Source organism: Vigna umbellata, chromosome 8 (assembly GCF_029865625.1).
Source record: "Vigna umbellata cultivar VRB3 chromosome 8, Vumbellata_1.0, whole genome shotgun sequence".
In the NCBI taxonomy this organism is placed as follows: Eukaryota; Viridiplantae; Streptophyta; class Magnoliopsida; order Fabales; family Fabaceae; genus Vigna; species Vigna umbellata.
In genome coordinates this window covers 47,924,101-47,944,720 of record NC_142172.1, presented here as the reverse complement: position 1 = coordinate 47,944,720, position 20,620 = coordinate 47,924,101, and the positions used below count along the sequence as shown (strand labels likewise).

At 32.6% G+C, this 20,620-nt stretch overlaps 3 protein-coding genes across 4 annotated transcripts; all 3 read left to right on the top strand.

Annotated features, from left to right (window-relative positions):
- The first annotated feature begins 247 nt into the window (after positions 1-247).
- On the top strand, positions 248-1,163 carry LOC124832719 (uncharacterized). The gene is made up of 2 exons (XM_047306992.2): positions 248-891; positions 1,083-1,163. Exons 1-2 carry the CDS (start codon positions 262-264, stop codon positions 1,161-1,163), a joined length of 711 nt encoding a protein of 236 aa, XP_047162948.2. The 5' UTR covers positions 248-261.
- Positions 1,164-6,121: 4,958 nt separating this feature from the next.
- LOC124832720 (uncharacterized) lies at positions 6,122-7,134 on the top strand. The gene is made up of 2 exons (XM_047306993.2): positions 6,122-6,861; positions 7,054-7,134. The coding sequence occupies exons 1-2, from the start codon at positions 6,229-6,231 to the stop codon at positions 7,132-7,134; spliced, it is 714 nt and encodes a 237-aa protein (XP_047162949.1). The 5' UTR covers positions 6,122-6,228.
- A 2,916-nt stretch (positions 7,135-10,050) lies between these two features.
- On the top strand, positions 10,051-19,775 carry LOC124832732 (ABC transporter B family member 20). Of its 2 annotated transcripts, XM_047307009.2 has the most exons (12): positions 10,051-10,750; positions 12,467-12,521; positions 12,601-12,776; positions 12,894-13,094; positions 14,205-14,464; positions 14,542-14,852; positions 14,953-15,173; positions 15,311-15,651; positions 15,893-16,680; positions 16,766-17,007; positions 17,878-19,123; positions 19,226-19,775. In XM_047307009.2, exons 1-11 carry the CDS (start codon positions 10,376-10,378, stop codon positions 19,105-19,107), a joined length of 4,200 nt encoding a protein of 1,399 aa, XP_047162965.2. In that variant the 5' UTR covers positions 10,051-10,375; the 3' UTR covers positions 19,108-19,123; positions 19,226-19,775. The 2 variants fall into 2 exon arrangements, with proteins under 2 accessions (XP_047162965.2, XP_047162964.2); XM_047307008.2 differs by having other exon boundaries at positions 17,878-19,775.
- The last annotated feature ends 845 nt before the right edge of the window (positions 19,776-20,620 follow it).

Here is a 20,620-nt window from a genome sequence, read left to right as displayed (position 1 = left end):
GTAGATACGAAATATAAAGAGACAGAAACGATTACACTGTCCAATTAAATTTTGCACACTACTTTATCGATTCATTTATTTATTTTCTTTCTGGAGTATTTAATACGCAATGAAAGAAAACCTTGACTCAACGTAATGGCTACCTCTCGATCCAAATTCCAAATTCATCACAAATATGAATTTCATTATTTATATATATAGCTGTCGAAAGTCACATTTAGGTTAAGACCTGTAATAGAGCATAACACCTCATCTATCAGCATGGCATCTTCTTCCTCCAAATTGACTCTGAAATTGCTCGTCGACGCTAAGCGTGAGAAGGTCTTGTTCGCAGAAGCATCAAAAGCGGTTATAGACTTTCTCTTTAACTTGCTCTGCTTGCCCATCGGTACTGTCATAAGGATTCTCAACAAGAATCAAATGGTTGGCAGCTTAGCAAATCTCTATCAAAGTGTCGAGAATCTGGATGAAACTTACATGCAACCAGACCTGCATAAGGATCTACTGCTGAAACCAAGTGCCCCCATGTCTTCACGAATCAGTGGTCTTCTTCCTTCCATTAATGACACCTCTTCCAACAACTCCTCGAATTTGTTGTATAGGTGCCCAGTTCACTATGGTCGCATCACATGTGATAACACCACTCTCTGCCCTGAAAACAACTGTGTTTATCATATGACCTCTGTCGTGCCTTTTGTTGGTGAAAAGGTTGCAAAAGATATTTCTGCCGACAAGAGTGGATTTGTGAAAGAGGTAGTAACTTACATGGTGATGGATGATTTAGTAATTCAGCCCATGTCAAACATATCGAGCCTTACCCTACTTAACAAATTCAACGTCAAAGAGGTTGGCGCCTTACAGGAAAGGGTGGTCGAGTTGGACATGAACCAGGCATGTTTTTGTTTATAAAATATGGAGATGTCATTTTTTCTTTTAGGTTTAAAATATCTTAATTTCTAATTTAATATGCACAAAGTAAAGGGTTTGGGGAATCTCTTACACATATGTTTTAGTTTCCTTTTTTTATTTTCGTTAACTAGTAATGCATCATGGTTCATTAATTTATTTTCTTCATATTATAGGGTGTGAATCTTCTGAAGGCTTCTCTGCAGTCGAAGACAGTTTTAACTGATGTTTTTCTCAAGAATCATTCTTCGCCGTAGGGTTTCACAGAGTAATATCTTATTTTAAGTCAATAACCATTGGATGGAATTGTGGTTTTATTTATGGTGTATAGACGGTTAAATATGTTAAAAATAAGAACTTTAGCTTTACCTCAATTTTAAAAAGCAGATAATGTTTCAACTTATTTATATATTTAAATTAATCTTATAGAATATTTTTAATACATCCTTTTAAACTAATGTATATAAATCTAATGGATATATCTCATATTTATATACATAGTATGTGAAATTAGATATTAGTATGAAACAATATATTCAACAAAAATTTTAAGATATGATCTTATTATGGCAAATAACACAGAAGAATACCTTTAAAAAAATTGAATTTTAATTACATTTATGTGGGTGGTGATAGCATCATAACAAGACCAATTTTTAATTGCATTAAGTCCTAACTTGATATCACGCTTTATTTTAATTTTTTTTTCTCCAAAATAGGTGATGAAACGAGTAATTTAAAAAAATAATCGTCAATATTTTATATTTTTGTTTTACAATTCTAATATTTTTATTATGTTGTGATAGTCAACAAGCAATGAAAGAAAACCTTGATTCAAATCGCAAACTCGTCGTCAAGTCAAGATCTGTAAAAAACAGTGTTGGTTAAACTTAAATTGACAGCTTTAATGAGTATTTAATGTGTTAAGAGTTATGAATATGGGTTTTTTTTGTTAAGAGATTTTGGTTTCACAAATTTAACCAAGCGAATATGGATTTTTTTATCATATGCAAATTTCATAACATTTCTTTCAGTCCTGATTTATCATTTTATATTATAAATTGGTTAGGTAAATTGTGTAAAGTTTAGTTTTCTGGTTCATGTTTTTCATTTTATATTTTTGTTGTTCTGTTTGAAACAGGGTGGGGATCTGCTCAAGGCTTCTCCAGAGTCGAAGATGGTGTTGACAAGTGTTTTTCTCATGAACCGCACATTATTGCTTAAAAAATCAGTTTCCATTGTTTTACGTTTTGGTTTGGAAGTTTATGGCAACATTATGTTTCTGTGCTTTTCATAATTTTATGTTATAAAAACATTATGTTTGAAATTCATTTACTCAGTCCTACAAAATGCGAGGAAAATAGTGTGGTATATGGGTATCGATTTTTATTTTCATGTCCATTTTTATCTTCTCAAAATAATTTTGCAGCACTCACTCAACTTCTTTACATGACATATTTATTAAAACATCAAAATTGATGTTCAAGAATGTATTTTGATCCAACAACATAATAAACATAAATGATTAGTAGTTGACTATCTGCTAACGTAACATGTCACACATATCATGTGTCTAGGAAGAATTTGATTTATCTATAATTTCATAAATATTAAGTATAATGTTATCTTTATCATGTGTCTAGGAAGAATTTGATTTATTGATAATTTCATAAATATCAAGTATAATGATATCTTTATCATAATTTTTTTTTCTACAAAAACATTATTTGTTGTTATTATAATTTTGTTAAATTCAAAAAGACACTTTAATCTTAATTTTTCTTAATATGTAGTCTTATCGATATTATATTGACTTTGATAGAGGACACAACCGTATCACTTATAGCCAGAGTTTTTCTAGATGTTAACTATATAATAACCTTTTCTAAGAATAGGAGTTGTCTTGTGGAATCACCAAGAAAAAAACTGTTATTATATCTTTTTTTTTGTTTGTGTTGTCCTTCGTATATTAGTGTATTGAATTTCTTTTTGAAACCAAACAAAAAACATAAAAATACTAGTGGTTTGATTAAGTGATAAATTTCATAAATATTAAATATAAAGAGACATTGATCACAAATTTTTTTTTCTAGAAGAACATTATTTTTTTTCTTACAATTTTGTTGGATTTAACAATATTAATCTCAACTTTTCTCATTGTATATTTTAGGAGGAGGATTGTTGTTTCTTACTTCATGTCTACACTGTGGTGCATGATGACACAAATTCTCATAAAACACAATTTTTCTTTTTCTTTAATGTGGTTAGATCCCTTGAGAGGAGAATTTTGAAAATTATTTTTTCCTTTTCGTACCTTTTTGGAACACATGTATCTTCTACCATATTTTATTTTGCATATAAAGATTTAACCCTTGCAATAGTACGCCCCTTCCGGTTGGTATCTTCAATGATAATATGTGTAATAAACTCTAGAAATAACATTTGTTTGTGTTTGAGTTTCTCTTGTTTGTAACCAGTTTAGAATGACAATAGTTTCTCAATCAAAAGTTTTAAAACGAACTCATTTGGTAGAATTATGTTCTCTATTTTAATATCTTCCAATAACCTTCGTGATAAAAATAAAATAATATTTATAAGAATAATATATATTTTTAAAAAAATTATTTGAAATAGTTGTACTAAAAAAATTAAATAATTAATATATTATATTTTAAAAAATAACTAAGTTTAATACAATATATTTAATAAATAATTAATACAATATATTTAAATAAGAATTTCAATTCTTTTTGTAATTTCAATTTTTCATAAAGAAATAAAAATCTTCTTAATAAAACTAACTTTAATATTTTTTAAAAATATTATTGAATTTAAATACAAAATTAAAAGATTAAATTGTACTAACAATCTGAATAAAACTAACTTTAATTTCAATTTTTCATAAAGAAATAAAAATCTTCTGAATAAAACTAACTTTAATATTTTTAAAAAATATTATTGAATTTAAATACAAAATTAAAAGATTAAATTGTACTAACAATCTGAATAAAAAATTTCTGTTAAAAATAATTTTATCATCTTGGCTAAAGAAAACAGAGAAGAGGCAGAGGACTACGCAAGTTTATTATTATTATTATTATTATTATTACTACTATTTTATTATATTATTATTAATAAAATTAAAAAAATAAAATTTTCAGTTTAATTGAACTATTTTTTTTATTGGAATTGAATCCATCATATCATGTAGTATGCATTTTTTAAGATAAATATCATTAGAATGTATAATTTTACAGGAACAAAAGTATTTTTCTAGGATGAATATTATTCAATTCTCTCAAATTATGTTAGCAAAATGGAATTAACCATCAATCCTGCAAATCTATTCTTTTAAATATCTTAAAGCGAACACAAATAAGATTACGAATCCGTCCGCACAAACATTGTGAATAGTAAAATCTTTTGAAACGAACACAGTGTAGGTGTAAGAGAGTTTTAATCTTAATGAAATTATTTTTTCCTTATAGCTTCTTGTTTATGTAAATTTTAATAACAATAACAGTGAGTCTAGTACTGGTTGGTTGTGACTTATTCTAACACCACTATGATTATCTAACCATCTATTAATAAAAGGTGTCTATAACAAGTTACTAGAAATACATTAAAAAAAAATGATAGTTTTAATGGTGTTACATTTATGATCCATACATTCTTAAATATATATTGAATTAACTAAGAAGTTGAGAAGTGTATAAAAAATACCTTTAATTTTAATTAAACTTCAATTTTGTTTTAATTAAAATTTCATTCACAAAAACAGCGAATAAGTAAAAAAAGGTGAATTTTAATTACATTTCTATGAGTGCTAGCATGATAACAACGTAATTTTAAGTTTTAATTTTAACCGGTAAAACAAAGATAAAATTATTCTTAAAAAAAACAAGAACAAAGGGAAGTCAAATCTTTTTCTTTGGTTTAATGTCTCAATAGATCCCTATTTTTGTTCAGAATTTGAAATAGGTCCTTTTATTTTTTGGCGTCTCAATTAGATACTTATTTTTGTTAATTTGATGCAAATAAATCATTTCCGTTAATTTCATCAAACGGCGTTAATGAATGTGTGATGTGACCTTACACGTGTCAATACTGTCCTCAGGCCACGTCACACATTCATTAACTCCGTTTGATGAAATTGACGGAAATGATTTATTTGCATCAAATTAACAAAAATAAGGACCTAATTGAGACGCCAAAAAATAAAAGGGCCTATTTCAAATTCTGAACAAAAATAGAGACCTATTGAGACATTAAACCTTTTTCTTTCGTCGAAAACACCAAAAATAACTGCACATCGTAAATATAATTAGACAGAGACGATTACGCTGTTCCACTAAATTTTGCATGCCTATTTATTGATTGATATTATTTCTTTTCGTTGTTGGTCATGCATGCCGTTAAGAAGCACTGAAAGAAAACCTTTTTTCAGACTCCACAGCTATCACCTTGATTCATGATTTATGGGTAAGTTTTAATTTATTTTTTTAAAAAAAATTCTTTCACGTGGTGGTAAATAATATTCCAATTTCCAAAATCTCAATCTTTTTCTCTTTTAATTAGACTATAATGAAGGTTAAAATAATTTTTTTTATTAAAAGAATTTATTTAATTTTTAATCTAAAATTTTATATTTTATTATATAATCTAATATACTGTAATTTTATTATATAAATTAATATTTTTATATCATACTTATTATTATGTTATTAAATAATATATATATAAATATAATTTAATAGAGTTATTGATTATAATTTATTTATTAATTTTATAATTTTTTTAAAGAAAAATTTTATAATATTTAATAAAAAAGTATTCATAGTAATAAAATTTCAGACATAATAAAATAAACACGAAGTTTAATCAATGTGAGATATATAGTTTATTAATTCTATTTACAAAAGTGATTGTAGATATGAAAAAAAAATAATGTTTTATTCATTTAACACATAATACAAGAATAAAATGATATAAACTTTTGTATTGTTTATAAAAAAATAAGTAAAAATAATGTTAAATAAAATAAATGTGAAAAATCTAGGTAAGATAATCTTTTGCTCGAAAAACAACTACACGTTGTAAAGAGACAGAAACGATTACGCTGTCCAATTAAATTTTGCATACTACTTTATTGATTCATTTATTTATTTTCTTTCTGGAGTATTTAATAAGCAATGAAAGAAAACCTTGACTCACGCAATGGCTATACCTCTCGATCCAAATTCCAAACTCATCACAAATATGAATTTCATTATTTATATATAGCTGTCGAAAGTCACATTTAGGTTAAGACGTGTAATAAGCATGGCATTTTCTTCCTCCAAAATGACTCTGAAATTGCTTATCGACGCTAAGCGTGAGAGGGTCCTGTTCGCAGAAGCATCAAAAGCGGTTATAGACTTTCTATTTAACTTGCTCTGCTTGCCCATCGGTACAGTCATAAGGATTCTCAACAAGAATCAAATGGTTGGCAGCTTAGCCAATCTCTATCAAAGTGTTGAGAATCTGGATGAAACTTATATGCAACCAGACCAGAATAAGGATCTACTGTTGAAACCAAGTGCCCCCATGTCTTCACGAATCTCTGGCCTTATTCCTTCAGCTAATGACACTTCTTCCGACAACTCCACGAATGTGTTCTATGGGTGCCCAGTTCACCTTGGTTATTACGTCGCCTTTGATAACACCGCTCTTTGTCCTGTTCAGTCTTGCAGGAGAACTATGGACACAGTATTGCGTGTTGTTGGTAAAAAGGTTGCAAATGAAATTTCTGCCGATAAGAGTGGTTTTGTGAAAGAGGTTGTAACTTACATGGTGATGGATGATTTAATAATTCAGCCCATGTCAAGCATATCAAGCCTTACTCTACTTAATAAATTCAACCTCAAAGAGGTTGGCGTCTTGCAGGAAAAGGTGGTCGAGTTGGACATGAAGCAGGCATGTTTTGTTTTTAAAACATGAATATATCATTATCGCTCTTCATGTTTAAAATTTCTGAATTTACTTCTAATTTAATATGCACGAAGTAAAGTGTTTCGTGAATCTCTTACACATGTTGGTGTTTTCTCCTTTTATTTTTGTTAACTAATAATGCATCATGGCTCATTAATTTATTTTCTTATTGTATAGGGTGTGAGTCTTCTGAAGGCTTCTCTGCAGTCGAAGACGGTTTTGACAGATGTTTTTCTCAGGAATCATTCTGCGCCATAGGGTTTCATACATTGTAATTAATAATGTCTTATTTTAAGTCAATATCCAATGCATGGAATTTTGGTTACTTATGGTTTATAGATTCTTAAATATTTATTGAAAATATCTTAAAAGTGATGTTTAAATCGAATTCAATTTTATAAAATCATTTTTAAAAATTATATCTGTACTTATTTATGTTTTAAATTGATATAAAAAATTTCATATCTTTTTCAAATTAATGTATATATATCATACGTAAAACCTTGATTCAAATCCCAAACTCCTCGTCAAGTTTAGATCTGTAAAAACAGTGTTGGTTAAACTTAAATTGACAGCTTTAATGAGTATTTAATGTTTTAATAGTTTTGAATATGAGTTTTTTTTGTTAAGAGATGTTGGTTTCACAAATTCAACTAAGCGAATATGGATTTTTTTATCATATGCAAATTTTACAATTTTTCTTTCAGTCCTGATTAATCATTTTATATTATAAATTGGTTAGGTAAATTGTGAAAAGTTTAGTTTTCTGGTTCATGTTTTTTATTTTAATTTTTTTGTTTGGCTGTTTGAAACAGGGTGGGGATCTGCTCAAGGCTTATCCGGAGTCGAAGATGGTGTTGACAAGTGTTTTTATCAAGAACGGCACATCATTCCTTAAAAGATCAGTTTTCATTGTATTACATTTTGGTTTGGAAGTTTATGGCAACATTATGTTTCTGTGCTTTTCATAATTTTATGTTATAAAAACATTATTTGAAATTCGTTTACTCAGTCCTACAAAATGCGAGGAAAATAGTGTGGTTCATGGGTATCAATTTTTATTTTCGCGTCCATTTAGATCTTCTCGAAATAATTTTGCAGAACTTCTTTACATGACATATTCATTTTAATCTTTATAGACTGAAAAATCCGATTCCAGTTTTTTTTTTGGTTTTAGTGATGTCATCCGTGTGTTAGTATATTAAAATTTTCTCATGTGTTATTAAAACATCAAAATTGATGTTCATGAATGTATTTTGAACTAACAACATATACAAAACATATATGATTAGTAGTTCACTATGTACTAAGGTAAAATAACACATATCATGAGTCAACAAAATACGATTGATAATTTTTATATATTAAGTATAAAAAGATTTTGATAACAATATATTTTTTTTACAAAAATATTTGTTGTCATTATAATTTTGTCAAATTCAAACAATACTTTAATCTGAATTTTGTCTTATACAATGTGTTATTGAGATTAAATTAATTTTGATAGAGAACACATGAAACATTTAGTCACTCAAAGTTTTCCTAAAATATATAAATCCATTATCATTAAGATTTATTACACTACAGACAAAAAAACACGTCTAAAACGAATTTTCACAACAAGAAAATTTATAACTTTTGTTGCAATATATATATATATATATATATATATATATATATATATATATATATTTCAATTTTAATATCTTTGTGGTAAAGATTATATTGGAATTTACTTTTAAATTCTAGAATAATAAACAGTGTTGTCAAAATGGGTTGTAACCTGTGAGCTAGTTTGGTCCACCACGAGTTTGAGTCCGGTTGAGTTTGAAAAAAACTATAGTTTTTTTATGCGGGTTAGTTTTCAACTCGACTCACTTAGAACCCGACTTATCTTGGTTGAACCTACCTGATTTAAGTTAATTACTTACTATTTTATGTTTCAATATTATTATGTAACATTTTTTTATTATATAGATGTTTCAAGAGAAAAATATATTATAGATTTATCTGGTCAAGACTCTAATATTATAAATGAACAAGTGATACAAAAATTATCAATATTAAAAACTTATTTGTTTTCGGTTTGTTTTTGTTGTTTGTTTTTGGATTACACTTATTATATGATATTTTTATTTATTTTGAATTATCTTTAGAGTTTAACATAATTTTAAATAAAATTTATTTAGATTTGAGTCAACCCGTTTAAACCACCAAGCCGTGGTGGGTCGAGCCGTGTTTGAAAATTTTCAATTTACGTAAGCTGAGTTGTATTGACTCACTAAGTGACCAATCCGTAATGGATCGGACTGAGTTACACAACTAATAAACTTAAATGTCTTACGTACTTTTTATTATAAATATTTCCGTGAACACATATTTAAAGGCAAAGTATTTACTTCACTCGGAATCTTATTATGTTTGCAGTGAATTTGAGTCTTTAATTATTTGCATTTTATTTAAATATTAATATCTAAACCAAAATTTTACTTGCAAAAGGTTGTGTGATTTTGACAGTAGTTTTGAAAGTACAATATTCCTATTTTCGATATGCATTTTTTTCTTATTTATTTTGAAAAGAAAAAGGATTTTACATTTCTTTCATCTTTAACAAGGGTGATGTAAGTATGATACGAAATACCATGGGCAAATTTGTTAACTTTGCTAGTTTTATACGAAAAAGGAAACTTTTGAACCCCTTTTAGCAAAATTCGGAATCTCTATGAAAAAAAAACTTAAATACGCAGAAATATGAGAATAGTATATAGTATATTTTTAAATTTTAACTTCCTATATATATAATAAAGTATTTGGTTGAATAAGAAGAGGAAGTCACTTTTCATCAATCAGGCACTTACCTGAAACAAAGCCTCTCCATTTTTTAATTCATTTTGCTAACAAATTTATATAATTTATATATTAAATCAATTATTAAAAAAGAAGACGCAAACCAGCATCTAACGCGTGTCTTTCTAACGACTCTAACAAGGGCTTCAACGTAATTTCACGGCATATGATCCAGCTGGGAACACATTTACCAACGCCATCATAGGCAACGAATTTACCAAAATACCCTCTCTTTATTTTTTCCAGCTCTGCTGCATGCATGCCTTCACAATTTCACAGCACAACCTCGCTGTAATCGTATTATTATTATTATTCTATTATTATTATTATTATTATTTGCTTCGAAACAAAACCCCAATTAAAAAAAAATAAAAGAAAAAGAAAAAACAGAAAGCAAAGCCGAAGAAGAAGAAGAAGAATCGAAGAAGGGTCGCAAACTTAAAAGGAGGAAATTAAGGTGTTGTACCTCTTTTTTTGACCGAGTCAAACCACACGCCGCCACCTCGCAACTCACAACCACCTCGACGGCGTTCAATTCGTCGTCGTTCCTCAACAGAAAGAGAGAAAGGAGCTGGCGCTCTGAATTCGCGTGCGATCTGTTTCTCTATTCTTCATCGCAGCGAGTTAGTTGCTGGGGTTGCTGAGATCGGATATGATGGTTTCTCGGGGGCTGTTCGGGTGGTCCCCGCCACATATACAGCCTCTCACGCCGGTCTCCGAGGTTTCGGAGCCGCCGGAGTCGCCGTCGCCGTATCTGGACCTCGGGGCCGAGACCTCCGCGTCGCAGCCGATGGAGGTCGAGGAAGAGATGGAGGAGGCTGAAGAGATTGAGCCGCCGCCTGCCGCCGTTCCCTTCTCTCACCTCTTCGCCTGCGCCGACCGCCTCGACTGGTTTCTCATGATCGTCGGCTCCCTCGCCGCCGCCGCGCACGGCACCGCTCTAGTCGTTTACTTGCATTACTTCGCCAAGGTTCTTTGGGTTCCTAAGCAGTTTTCGGCGGAAGATCAGTTTCAGAGGTTCAAGGAGGTTAGGTTTCGTTTCGTTTTCTATCGAAACCCTAGTTTGTTATTGTGCGCTGCTTCTGGATTTTAGTTAGTTTCTATTAATTTGATTTCGCTTACCTTAGGCAGTGAAATTAAGTCTCGTGTACTGTGCTATTAGTTTTTTGTAGTTTTTATCTCCATGGTTGCCGTGCGGTTTGAGTTAATTGAACAATTAACTTTCATTAAAAGCTGACCCGACTACACTAAGTATGGCATAGTGTAGCCCTTCCCTCTTTTCTCCGTTATAAGTTTATTCCCTTTCTGTAAGGGTTTATTGTCCTGGTCAGAGTAGTTCGTGGATGGATCACCCAAGCCATCAGGGGCACGATGCACTCTGTTTAGGGTTCCAAACTCAGCATTGGCAATTTGGCACAAGTGTTGCACATGTCCTCGGAATTAACCCCGTGTTTCAAATATATTTTAGCCTATCTTTCTGTAGTTATAAATTTACTTTGTTTGCGGGTTTAGGTAGCAACGATTTCATTACTTAATCATTTAAAAAGTGATGCTAGAAGTTTATTTGTCTAGCATGAGAAAAGGTTTTAAGAAAGTGAGGACAGTGGGAATATAAACAGATTGATATGGGTGGCGAAGTAGAGCCTGGTTTGTCCACCTGATGATTGATAAGATTCTCCATGAGAAGGAGACTCACTAACTGGCTGGATTTGAGACCTACAGCTACTATTTAAAAAATATCTTCCCTCTCATCTCATGTTTACATAGATTGTTGTTGATAGGAGTTTCCGGGGTTATGTTAAAGGCAGGGCAAATTTTTGGCATAGGAAGGGATTTAAGGGACAGTTCTCTGGATATTCGTAAGCTTTGAACAGTAACCTTTTTGTACAGGGTATCAAGGGCTTTGGGGTCAAACAAGGATTACTCAGGGTATTGATGGGATGGACTTTTATTTCTATTTGTCAAGGAAATTAAGTCTTGGGTGAAGTGCAAAACTTGAGTAAGTTGAACAATAGGTAATAAGCATAAGGCAATAAAACAGGCCTTTCGCCTAGGGTTTGGTTGCATAACAATACAAAGGCACACAACTTAGAAGGGAACAATTTCTTCCTTATATTCATAAATCTGATCAGTCATTTTTCTTTTCAGGTGCTATAAATACAGTAGTTCTATTAAGTGGAAAAACGTTAGCCTTTTTTAAATAGGATGGATATGACTTATGCTCCTTGGATAAGGAATTTCTAAAAATCAAGCTAAGCTATTTAACCTTAGAAAATTTGCAATGTTGACCTTGCATAGGAAATTCCAAAATTTAACAATTATTATGGCCAGTTTGGAATATTACAATTATTGTTGCAATTTAAGTAATTAATATAAATTGAGGCAACCTGACCTTTAAACTTAGACTTTCTTTGATTTTAGAGCTTCTTGCATTGCGTCACCAGAACTAAACATTTTACTAATAAATTACTTCTGTGAGAAGTTGCACGGGCAATAACTATGCAGAAGAACTTACATCATTTGGCATGGTTAACTGACATGAATGAACATTAGGTTTTTTGTTTTAAATCAGTTTCCACCAAGGATCTGAAGAATATGGCTGTCCATTTTTCAACTGGTTAATTTAGTAGTTGAACCATATGACTTCATAACTAGGACTTTAATTATTTTTCGAGGTGCATAGTTTGTAAACAAGATTTGAAAAATGGACTTGTATGCTTATTTACCTCTTTTTTTTCTACAGCTTGCTTTAACCATTGTTTATATTGCTGGTGGAGTTTTTGCTGCTGGTTGGATTGGTAAGTTAATTACAAGGAATATTTCTTATTAGATGTTACATTTAAGGTTCGTTCAATACTAATCTTTCTTGATTAATAGAGGTTTCGTGTTGGATTCTTACTGGAGAACGGCAGACTGCTGTGATCAGATCAAAATATGTCCAAGTATTACTTAACCAAGATATGAGTTTTTTTGATACTTATGGAAATAATGGAGACATTGTGAGTCAAGTATTAAGTGATGTGCTGCTCATTCAGTCTGCTCTTAGTGAAAAGGTTCGTGGGGCTCTTATTGTGTGTATATTCAGTATTCACTCCTCTGTAAATTTGCTATTCTTTCCAGAAAAATCTCAATGCATATTTTATACTGTGTATTGACTTTTGATGATACAGGTTGGGAATTATATTCATAATATGGCAACATTCTTCAGTGGTCTTGTTATTGCTTTTATCAATTGTTGGCAGATTGCATTGATAACATTAGCTACAGGTCCATTTATTGTTGCTGCAGGAGGAATATCAAATATATTCCTCCACAGGCTTGCCGAGAATATTCAAGATGCATATGCTGAAGCAGCCAGCATTGCTGAACAGGTTATTTGTAGTTAAACTTCAATTCATTCTTGCTTTGAACCATTGATTGTTATGCACACAGACACAGACACACATTCAATTCAGGTGTGGATTTCAATTGATTTTAATTTTAATATTTTACTAACCACCAAAAGAAAGAAAGGATTTAATGTTTGAAAGTTTCTCGTATCATGTATCTGATTTTATATCTTTCCTTTTACCATCATCCAGTATATGTATTTCAATTTGGGCTGTGAAGAGGTCTTTGATGTAATCAAATTTTATGCCTTTCCTTACCATGTTATGTAAATGAGACTTGCTGTTGGTCATATGGTATCCATGTTATAGAACTTGTCAGAAAGAAAAGAGAAAAAGTACAACTTGGGGGATTGATAAGATATTCTTCTAAAAAGAAGACTCTATTGCAGAATATCTTTTGGCATATTTGCAACTTCCTTCAAGCAGACATGAGCATAATTGCAAACAGAAGTCATGAACATACTTTAACACATTTAAAGCCACACAAACACCCTAAAATATGCCAGCATTCTGCTGCAACCAAATATTGCAATGCTGAATGCTCTGCTTTTCTGACTATGGCATGTTGAGCACAGATCTCCTATCCTTTGTTCCTTCAATTAGGAATGGAAAACTAAGTCCCAAATTTGTGAAATGGTATCCTTGAAGTAAAATGCTTCTTGATTTTTGCTAGTAATTTATTCCTTGTAATTGTGGATTAGTTGTCTCTTAGAACATGTAGGTTTAGGTCTAAATCAACCTCACAAAGCTGGCTTGTAAGGTAAAGATTGCGTCAACTTATATACTATAATTTGACCATATCTTAGTCGATGTGAGATCTCAAATAGTTTTTAATTTACATATTATACACATGAGTGCCATTTAGTTCATTATAATTGGAAATTTTTTTCAGGTTTACTTTATGGTTGGAAGTGAATGAATACCATTGCCTGGTTTTCTTTATTTATCTTTAAGTTTGGAGAATCAGTTCATTTATGTGTTTTTGCTTTAATGGTTTGAATTTGGTGAAATGGGAAGAAAGGTAATGTTCTCATTATTGGATGAATTGTTTTAACAACCAGTTCTAAATATGTATATTTTCTTGTGATGCAGGCAGTTTCCTATATAAGGACCTTGTATGCATTTACAAATGAAACATTGTCTAAATATTCATATGCAACATCGCTTCAAGCTACTCTTAGATATGGTATATTGATAAGTCTTGTTCAAGGGCTTGGCCTTGGTTTTACTTATGGACTTGCAATATGTTCTTGTGCATTACAACTCTGGGTTGGAAGGCTCCTGGTTATACATGGAAAAGCTCATGGTGGTGAAATTGTAACAGCTCTGTTTGCTGTGATTCTAAGTGGCTTGTGAGCATCATTCCCAACTCATTTTTTTTCTTTATCTGTTATGCATTTTTCTTACAGTTTGTGTTAATTTGATTAAGGGGATTGAATCAAGCAGCAACAAATTTCTACTCATTTGATCAAGGGCGCATAGCTGCCTATAGACTATTTGAGATGATTAGCCGGTCATCCTCATCTTTTAATCATGATGGCAGTGCTCCAGCTTCTGTGCAAGGAAATATAGAGTTTCGGAATGTATACTTCAGTTATCTTTCTCGCCCTGAAATCCCTATCTTGAGTGGGTTTTATCTCACTGTTCCTGCTAAAAAGACTGTGGCACTTGTTGGAAGAAATGGCTCTGGTAAAAGTAGTATTATTCCCCTTATGGAGCGATTCTATGATCCAACTTTAGGTACTTTTTTCCATTGTTGTTGCAAGTTTATTCTATATCACATCTAAAACTCTTTATAGGGCAATTCATATTTAAATAAATTTACCTATTTGTGGTTCAGGGGAAGTTCTTTTAGATGGTGAAAATATAAAGAATATGAAACTGGAATGGTTAAGGAGTCAGATAGGACTGGTCACCCAGGAACCTGCTTTGCTCAGTTTGAGTATAAGAGACAACATTGCTTATGGCAGAGATACCACCATGGATCAAATTGAAGAGGCTGCTAAAATAGCTCATGCACATACCTTTATCAGCTCATTAGATAAAGGTTATGACACACAGGTGAAACTTGATTGAAATGATTGTTTGAAACCTATGTATTTCAATTATGTCCTATGGATGAAACCTGTGTATTTCAATTATGTCCTTTTTGGTGGGAATCTCTTTTCACCTCCTAAACCAGGGTTCTGTCTTTTCAGGTTGGCAGGGCAGGTCTAGCTTTAACAGAAGAGCAGAAAATAAAGCTTTCTATTGCAAGAGCTGTGCTTTTAAATCCATCCATTCTTCTTCTTGACGAGGTTACTGGTGGACTTGATTTTGAGGCTGAGAGGTCTGTTCAGGAAGCTCTTGACCTGCTAATGTTGGGACGCTCAACAATAATAATTGCTCGAAGGCTTAGTCTTATAAAGAATGCTGATTACATAGCTGTCATGGAGGATGGTCAACTTGTTGAAATGGGTACACATGATGAGTTACTGACCCTGGATGGCTTATACGCAGAGCTTCTACGATGTGAAGAAGCCACAAAACTTCCCAAGAGGTTTGTTACTGCCTCAAATCACGGTTCAACTTTTGCCATGCACTTTTTTGTGTTTGTGAAGAATATAACATGAATTTTAAGATACAGATACTGTGATTGTCAAGGTGACAATAAGTCTGTTAATGTTTTACTATAATAATAAACTAATAATTGTTACACAATGGTTGAGTTCACTGTTTTTATAATTTGCAAGATTTCATCATTTGCTTAATGAAAAATCACTTTTTCTTTGGTCATCCAGGATGCCTGTTCGAAATTATAAGGAGACTGCAACTTTCCAAATGGAGAAGGATTCTTCAGAAAGTCACAGCTTCAAAGAACCTTCATCTCCTAAAATGATAAAGTCACCCTCTCTTCAAAGAGTTTCTGCCCTTTTTCGGCCCTCGGATGGCTTTTTTAATTCACAAGAATCACCAAAAATTCGGAGCCCACCATCAGAGAAGATGATGGAAAATGGACAGTCTTTAGATTCAGCAGACAAGGAACCATCAATTAAAAGGCAGGATAGTTTTGAAATGAGACTACCGGAGTTACCCAAGATTGATGTTCAATGTGTGCATAGACAAAAGTCAAATGGTTCTGACCCAGAATCCCCTGTTTCACCCCTTTTAACATCTGATCCTAAAAATGAACGCTCCCATTCACAGACTTTTAGCAGGCCTGATAGTCATTCCGGTGATCTTTCGGTGAAAATGACTGAAACAAAGGATGCGAGGCATCGAAAACAACCCTCAATATGGAGGCTAGCAGAACTTAGTTTTGCAGAGTGGCTTTATGCTGTGTTAGGAAGCACGGGCGCTGCTATCTTTGGTTCTTTCAATCCCCTTCTTGCCTATGTTATTGGTTTGGTGGTGACAGATTACTATAAAATTGATGAAGAACGTCACTTCCAAAGGGAGATAGACAAATGGTGCTTGATCATTGCCTGCATGGGTATTGTGACGGTTGTTGCCAACTTTTTACAGCATTTCTACTTTGGTATTATGGGGGAGAAAATGACAGAAAGAGTTAGGAGAATGATGTTCTCAGGTGCGTAAATTTGAATTGTTATTATTTAGAAGAAAATCATATTGGACTACTGCCCTATACTTAACCTGTTTTAATAACATTGCAGCCATGCTACGCAATGAAACTGGATGGTTTGATGAAGAGGAAAATAGTGCTGACAACCTATCAATGCGCTTGGCCAATGATGCTACGTTTGTGCGAGCAGCTTTCAGTAACCGCCTTTCCATATTTATACAGGACAGTGCTGCAGTTATTGTTGCATTTCTCATTGGTGTTTTGCTGCACTGGCGATTAGCACTTGTGGCTTTAGCAACACTTCCAGTTCTTTGTGTTTCTGCTGTTGCCCAGGTTTGCAACTGCTTTTCTGATTCTGCCATGTAATTTTGTGTATTTCGTTTTCATGTCAACACACAGTCTGTAATTTTTTTTTTTTATTTTGAAATTCATATTTTCCATTTTTTTTCATATCAACAACAGCCATGTGTTTTCGCACAAGGTGGTGGGTTGGTCAGTATCTTTTTTCCCATTTTCTGTGATGATTATTAGGGAAGTTGAATAATTGGTAGTGATTATGACCAATTAATGTAATGTCTCCTTTGCCTCATGAATGTCGTGAGAGTACCAAAACAAATCCAAAAACCATGAAATGCCTTGGGGTCTGTGTATGTGCAAGACTTGCTAATGTTTAAAAGGAAAAATAACACTGTTTCACTTTGTGTATCAGTTTATATCTGTGTCACCCTCTTTTGTATTATTTATTTGTGTATATTTCACTGTAAAATTGGAAACAATGTTTCATGCGTTTCATCGAATACTGAAAACTAAAGCACTAAAGCACATTTAATTGTGATTGCTTTAAGAAGTTTATATTGAAATTATCTGTGCCTTTGGGATAATTTCAATTATAATTTGTAATGTATCTGTTTGTGCTTGAGTAGTCAATGGGCTGTAATTATTGTAATTTGGCAGTGTCTTTGGAGGATAAAAAGTACAATTATTGAATGCTACTTATACCTCTTTATGGGGGTTTCATTTTCATTTATGGAAATTCTTATTTATGTCGATTATGTTTAATTTCAATTACTATAGCTAACAGACCTGGTTTTGCTGACTTTTGTGAATGACTGATGATAATACTGGCTATGGATAATGATGTTTTTATTAATTTGCTTGTGGTTAGCATGATGCATGTGTTAAGCAGTCTCCTTAATTTTGCAGAAATTATGGCTTGCTGGATTTTCAAAGGGCATACAAGAAATGCACAGAAAGGCATCTTTGGTTCTTGAAGATGCAGTTAGGAATATTTACACTGTTGTTGCATTTTGTGCTGGTAATAAGGTGATGGAACTCTACCAGTTACAGTTAAATAAAATATTTAAGCAAAGCTTTCTTCATGGAGTGGCCATTGGTTTTGCATTTGGCTTTTCACAGTTTCTGCTCTTTGCATGTAATGCCCTTCTACTTTGGTACACTGCAATATGTGTAAATAAGGGATATGTGAAGACACCTACTGCTCTCAAGGAGTACATGGTTTTCTCATTTGCTACCTTTGCCCTTGTGGAGCCTTTTGGGTTGGCTCCTTACATACTTAAGCGACGTAAATCTCTCATATCAGTGTTTGAAATTATAGATCGTGTGCCTAAGATTGATCCTGATGATAACAAAGCAATGAAGCCACCCAATGTATATGGGAGCATTGAGTTGAAAAATGTTGATTTTTGTTATCCTTCCCGGCCAGAAGTGTTGGTATTAAGCAATTTTAGCCTCAAAGTCAATGGAGGGCAAACAATTGCTGTAGTGGGAGTTTCCGGGTCAGGGAAGAGCACAATAATATCTTTGATCGAGAGATTCTACGATCCAGTTTCTGGCCAAGTTTTGCTAGATGGGAGGGATTTAAAGCAATATAATTTGAGATGGTTGAGGAGCCACCTTGGTCTGGTTCAGCAGGAACCGATTATCTTCTCAACAACCATAAGGGAAAACATCATATATGCCAGACATAATGCCAGTGAAGCTGAAATAAAGGAGGCTGCAAGAATAGCAAATGCTCATCACTTCATCAGTAGTTTGCCTCATGGTTATGACACTCATGTTGGGATGAGAGGTGTTGACTTAACCCCTGGACAAAAACAGAGAATTGCAATTGCAAGGGTAATTCTTAAAAATGCTCCTATTTTGTTGCTGGATGAAGCTAGTTCATCAATTGAATCTGAGTCAAGCCGAGTGGTGCAAGAGGCTCTAGACACCCTAGTAATGGGAAACAAAACCACTATTTTAATAGCACACAGAGCTGCAATGATGAGGCACGTGGACAACATAGTAGTTCTAAATGGAGGAAGGATAGTGGAGGAGGGGACCCATGATTCATTGGTGGCAAAAAATGGTCTGTATGTCCGATTGATGCAACCTCATTTTGGTAAGGCTTTGCGTCAGCATCGGCTTGTTTAGAATGGGAGTATGCAATGTGAGTAGTTGCAGCTAATGTTGGTTCATGAGAATTGTTTCATAAACTACTTGAGTTTAATGACTGGTGATTGCAGCACCTGATGGAATCTTCCAATGTCAGGTGGAGGCTTGCATGTAGCAATAATGGGAGTTTGGGATCAGCACTCAGGCATTGATAGGCATAGGAAGAGGGTGCTTTGGCAGGGATAGTGTAGGATTTGAATACAGGAAGCTGGAATTCGGTATTCTTTTGGAGGCAAGAAGTATAGGCTGACCGAAGGTGTTGTCTCCACGGCATATTGATTTTGTTTTACAACGAGAGGACGGCGGCGGCATCAACTCTAATTCAGCCGAGTTACTCTTCTATTCTATTGGACTTCCTTTTCACTCTTCCAGTCTCTCAAGCGTGGATCGTCATCTTGTTCACTCCTGTATTTTTTCTACTTTAGTGAAAATTGTAGAATATACAGTCTCAAGTGTTGTTGTAAAACCTCTGTATATACATAGCCATAGTTTAGAAGCAGTTCCTTTTAGTGCTTGAATTACACGAGTTCTCTAGTTTTTTTTGTCCTTAGATAATTATAGATGCCAATTTCCACGTGTATTTTTACCAACTAGTTTGATATTGCTATAGTCGTTTATCTTAATTAATTTGCTATTTTTGTTTTGAATTAACGAGCTTATAAATAGACAAATGAGTGGAGAAAGACACTACATTATTCCATGTGAGATTTTCATAGCTTTTAAGGAACTGCTTCACATCCAATCTTCGGTTCTACATTTCGTGAGAACTCATGATTCTTTGTAATTGTATTTAAGGTTCTTTTCTCCCAGCAACGTGATGTCCATAATTTGTTAAATATGGTTTTATTTGTTCTAATAGTTATACTATGTAATTGGTCTAATAATTTCCCTGACAGTTTTTTTTTTATCGTATTATTTGGCACCCCAAATCTACTTGGATAGATTTTTCTTCCCCGTTCCTCAAAGATTTCCAAGAGATCCAACGGGCACAGTCCCCAAGGAGATCACTGGGTAACAAAAAAATTGTCATTCTGACGATGCTAGATAAAAAAAATACAAAACAAACCCAAAAAAGAGGATACCAAAATGTTTCACATAATTGGTACAGAAGAAAAAGAAACAATTCCTCGAAGAAAAAACAATTGCGAACAATGCATAATTATTATAGCCATCAAATAAGCACAAAAGATGAAGAATATATTAAAAAGAAAGATTCAGAAAAAGTCTAGATTGAAGCGCACCTTTTGTTCACAAAGAAAATGTCTCCGCTCTACTTTAAATTACGATACGTTCTTCCGGCAGCAAATCCTCTGGCTCGATATTATATAGGGAAAGATACTTAAAACTATTGAACATGAATCTTTCGCAATGTTTATATTCGAGTAGCAGAATTTTAACAAGGAAGATGAAGTCTTTTCTCCTTGTTTTTCTGTACGTAATGTTTATTATACCGTAAGAATTTCTAACAACCTTCACAAATATATTTGAACCA

Excerpts from the sequence above, each read along its gene's own strand:
- LOC124832719 (XM_047306992.2), top strand. The coding sequence starts at position 262 with ATGGCATCTTCTTCCTCCAAATTGACTCTGAAATTGCTCGTCGACGCT. Across the intron at positions 892-1,082 it reads TCGAGTTGGACATGAACCAG|GGTGTGAATCTTCTGAAGGC; the intron begins GCATGTTTTTGT and ends TTCATATTATAG.
- LOC124832720 (XM_047306993.2), top strand. The coding sequence starts at position 6,229 with ATGGCATTTTCTTCCTCCAAAATGACTCTGAAATTGCTTATCGACGCT. Across the intron at positions 6,862-7,053 it reads TCGAGTTGGACATGAAGCAG|GGTGTGAGTCTTCTGAAGGC; the intron begins GCATGTTTTGTT and ends CTTATTGTATAG.
- LOC124832732 (XM_047307009.2), top strand. The coding sequence starts at position 10,376 with ATGATGGTTTCTCGGGGGCTGTTCGGGTGGTCCCCGCCACATATACAG. Across the intron at positions 15,652-15,892 it reads GCCACAAAACTTCCCAAGAG|GATGCCTGTTCGAAATTATA; the intron begins GTTTGTTACTGC and ends TTGGTCATCCAG. Across the intron at positions 17,008-17,877 it reads GTGTTTCTGCTGTTGCCCAG|AAATTATGGCTTGCTGGATT; the intron begins GTTTGCAACTGC and ends TTAATTTTGCAG.